At 34.9% G+C, this 4049-nt stretch overlaps 1 protein-coding gene across 1 annotated transcript; it reads right to left on the bottom strand.

Annotated features, from left to right (window-relative positions):
- Positions 1 to 407: 407 nt before the first annotated feature.
- Positions 408 to 1598, bottom strand: LOC125838395 (probable WRKY transcription factor 27). Its single transcript, XM_049517460.1, has 2 exons — positions 1144 to 1598; positions 408 to 804 (listed from the first exon to the last, which is right to left on the bottom strand). Exons 1-2 carry the CDS (start codon positions 1596 to 1598, stop codon positions 408 to 410), a joined length of 852 nt encoding a protein of 283 aa, XP_049373417.1.
- Between the last annotated feature and the right edge of the window lie 2451 nt (positions 1599 to 4049).

Below are 4049 nucleotides of genomic sequence, written 5' to 3'. Positions count from 1 at the left end.
AGACTATGAAATAAACTTTAGTGTGTGCGCCTGTGTAAAACTTCTAAAATTGAACAATGATAATTTACTACTCTCTATTAATTTAATGTAAAAATTAAGTCAAATGGGGCTTCCTAAAGAGAGAACTATTTGAGAAAACGGAACAACAACTTACAACAAGGACTAGATTCTTGAATTGAAGAACAATAGAAAATAACAAAACTGAAAAAGGTCCATTTTTCTATGATGTAAATTGTTAAGCATAGAAAACTACAAATCTATAATTCTTGACTGCCCACACTAAAAACTAAAATAGAAACATGACTAAAAGACCACATATGTCGACATATAGAGTTGGTAGAGATGGGAGAAAGATCAATTCCTCTTGTCATTTTATTCTATTAGGTGGAAGCAGTAACTCCTTGGAGTTATTTAAAACCCATGAAAATATCTTCATTCATGTCCACCTCTTCTTTACCATCACCTTTATCCTCTACGGCCGCAACAATCATTTTATTTTTGCTCCCAAATTCAAGCGGAGGCATAGTTGCGATAATTGGAGAAGCAACATCTCTTGAACACTTAATGCGCTTGGACGAGGAGGATGATGCATTCAAGGTTGATGTTTTGGGAAAAATATTTATGCCTTTTGGAAGCTTGAATTTGGAACTACTGTTGCAACTAGCAAGATTTCTACGGTTCGTGGGTGGATCATGGTTGTGTTCACCTGAATAGGACACCAAGAAAATGTTCTCATCATTTGGGCTTTTCTCAATATTTTTCCTTGCTTCACAGAGTTTTGATGTACTACACTTGTAGTAATTCCTGTTATGTGGTATACACATAATAATCAGGTTTAGTCAAATATTACATATATATACACCATTAATAATTTTTGCTACTTATTATTATGAAAATTGAAAACGAAAGGGAACATAACGTTCTATGACATGAAAAAAGATGAATAAAACAAACCTCGGAAATGGTGAATCTTTGATATACTTCTGACCGTACTTGCTTCATGTCCATATATCATTTATGAGTTTCTCTTGAAATAATTCATAGGTAATCCTTATCGACTGATTTTTCCTGATTTCAAATCAAAAGTACTAAGATCAAAATTTTGAGCATACACACATAAAATGTAACGAAGTGAATGGTTACCTTGTTCTAGTTTGGATCAAAGGAGTCTCCATGGAAAAAGTGAAATTAGGATAATTGTTAGCCCCTATATCGAGTTGTTGTAGATCAATCCATTCTTTTGGTGTTGTAGTTATTGGTGGAACACACGTTACTGTTGTTGGTGATGGATGAAAAGAGCTTTGTTGGATAAATTGAGCTGGTTGAATGGGATGTAAGTACAACTGTTGGTTACCATTTTGGTTCATGATTATGACCTGATCATCTGGTTTTTCCTGGTGAGCAGTTGGAAAATCTAAAGAGAAAATTTCAGATAAATCATTAAAATTAGTCATGTCAGGAGCAAAAAGTTTATCAAAAGAATTCCAAACATCATTTAAAGAAGTCTCCAAGTCTAACTTAGGAGCTGCAACATTGTCAGGTCTATTAATATTACAACTTCTTACGACCGCACCTACATCCCAATCATCATCCACCATTTTAGATCTATATATAATGATATCTAGTTAAATGCAAAAAAATAAAAAAGAGCTTATAAGAGAAACTATTTTCTGCTAAAGCAGAGAGAGAGAGAGAAAATTATCCAAAGAGGGGGTTGACTAATGGAGAAAGTAGATGATCAAAGAAACGTTTAGTGGGTAGGAAATTATAAATCAAAGGCTGAGATGAAGAAAAGTGAACCAATTTCGCAAATTATATAGAGAAACTTAAAGGGGTATCTACCTACCCCGGCGCATCCACATTTACTTTACACTTAATGCACAATAAATATTTTTTTCTATTTTAGAGTAAGTGGGATTATCGACAAAAGAGAAGTCAAAGATATTGTTTAAGATCATACATCTCATATCATATACAAAGAAACTAAGCAAAGTCTATGTCATGACCCGAAATCGGACCGTGATGAAGCTTACAATAACCCTTCAGTAGGCAAGCGAAAAAATGAAAATTTACAGAAGATAAGAATATAACGATAAAGAAAAGCGAAAAAAGGAATAAAGATACAAAATAGAACCATAGTATAGAAAAATAAATACGGTACACAATATACAAAAGAGGCCTGAAAGAAACCAAGAACGACAAAGTAACACAAAAACCAAATCTCCAGACCTGGTGCCATTGGCACAGGAACAACTAAGTACAAAAACATTATATATAGGATAAATAACTAATGAAAATGCAAAATACAAATCAGTACAAAAGAGAGAAAGCAACAAGTCTCTAAATGCAAGAGCTTACCACGATCTGTGATAGTCACAAAAGATTTGATGCTCAATTGGGGTGGCTCGTACTGGGACTTGCGCTAGAAAAAGATGTAGAAAAGTAGTATGACTACCAAACCACGAGATACTCAGTAGGCATCATGAGCCGACCGAGCTCAGAAAGATCAAACATATGAAGAGAAGCACGATATTTCTAACAGTACAATGGGTAAGTTCTAAGAAACAAAAGCCAATAATCAAGGGAAAAGGAAATAACAACACAAGAAAGTGAATAAGGAAAAACTGAAGTACAAGACAATCACAACACACAAAACAAAACAAACATTAGGATGATGCGATGCAAGAGATGAATGTTGGGAAATAGAAGCTCAGAAGATACCTCGAGTGGCCTGGAATGATACCTCAGACTTATCAACAAGTGCGACGGTGGAATATAACCTAGATGGAAGAAAAAGACCCCCAAAATAACACATGGGACATATCAACAACATACCATGTTGAAGACTGTAGACTGGATCTAAGCCAAAGGGCTATCTGGAATGATATCTCAGACGTATTAGCGTAGAAATAACCCAAAATGCATTAAAACTCATAAACCAAGTATTGTATAATTTTAAGTCATAAAAACTCGGAAAATGTTGTATTTTCCATATAAACTCATATTTCCTTATTTTAAAATATGATCCGCCCATTTGGGCTTAATAAGCGAGAAACACGTAGTGAAAATGTAACACCCTGCAAAATTTCAAGCTAAGGCCTGAACTATTCTTCATTTGTGTGTAAGGTTGTATCAGGTGATTAATAAATTGTCCTTAGGTGTTAAGGTCAATTATTTAGTGTGAGAATGGATTTGAATATGAATTAAGGTCACTAGAATATCCTAGCACAAAGTTGAGTTGAAAGCTTCCTTACCGATTAATTTTAGACATAAGATTCTCCTTAGGTTAACTTTAAATGATCATATTTCTCAACAAAAATTGAATTAGGTGACCCAATACCTATTAAATGGAAAATATATGAGTCCTATTTCCAACACCACCAAGTTTGCCTCATTTCGAGTTTGGAGTAAAAAGTTTCGCTCATTTTACCAGAGACTGTCACATTAGAGTTTTGTGAGTCTGTGAACTACGAAATCATTCTATGGGATGTAGATTTAGTTAAGACCTGTACTATGAAGTCATTGTAATATTTTAGAGAGTTAGAGCTCTACCATTGCATCTCCTTTGACTAGATTGACTCGGCAGAGTGTGAGCTTCCAATGGTCTGATAAGTGTGAGAAGAGCTTTGAGAAGCTCAAGACCTTGTTGACTTCAACTCCTCTTTTGACCTTACCCGAGGAGAGTGTAGACTTCACTGTCTATTGTGATGATTCTGGAGTTAGATTAGGTGGTTTTCGGATGCAGAAGGGTAAGATGATTTCATATGCCTCTAGATAGTTGAAGACCCATAAGAGGAACTACCCTACCCATGATTTAGAGTTGGAAGCCATAGTGTTTGTGCTTAAGCTATGGCGACATTATCTGTATGGATCTGTAGGAATTGGACCAAACTGACTCTATAAAATTTTCTTACGACTTGATAGTACGGGTCATAGTTTAATCTACGGCAGTAGAATGATTTTGTAGTTCACAGAAAAAAAATTTGATGTGGCAGCCTCTAGCAAGATGGTCATAACTTTTTACTCCGAACTCAAAATGAGGCAAACTT

The sequence above is a fragment of the Solanum verrucosum genome, unplaced genomic scaffold (genome assembly GCF_900185275.1).
Source record: "Solanum verrucosum unplaced genomic scaffold, falcon-dt-bn FXZP01000150.1, whole genome shotgun sequence".
In the NCBI taxonomy this organism is placed as follows: Eukaryota; Viridiplantae; Streptophyta; class Magnoliopsida; order Solanales; family Solanaceae; genus Solanum; species Solanum verrucosum.
The sequence above is the reverse complement of the archived record's forward strand: the minus strand, read 5'-3'. Positions and strand labels throughout refer to the sequence as shown.

Bases quoted from the DNA above. Each gene is read 5' to 3' on its own strand.
- LOC125838395 (XM_049517460.1), bottom strand. From the start codon at position 1,598: ATGGTGGATGATGATTGGGATGTAGGTGCGGTCGTAAGAAGTTGTAAT. The intron at 805-1,143 runs GTAACCATTCAC...ACCACATAACAG, and splicing joins TTGATCCAAACTAGAACAAG to GAATTACTACAAGTGTAGTA.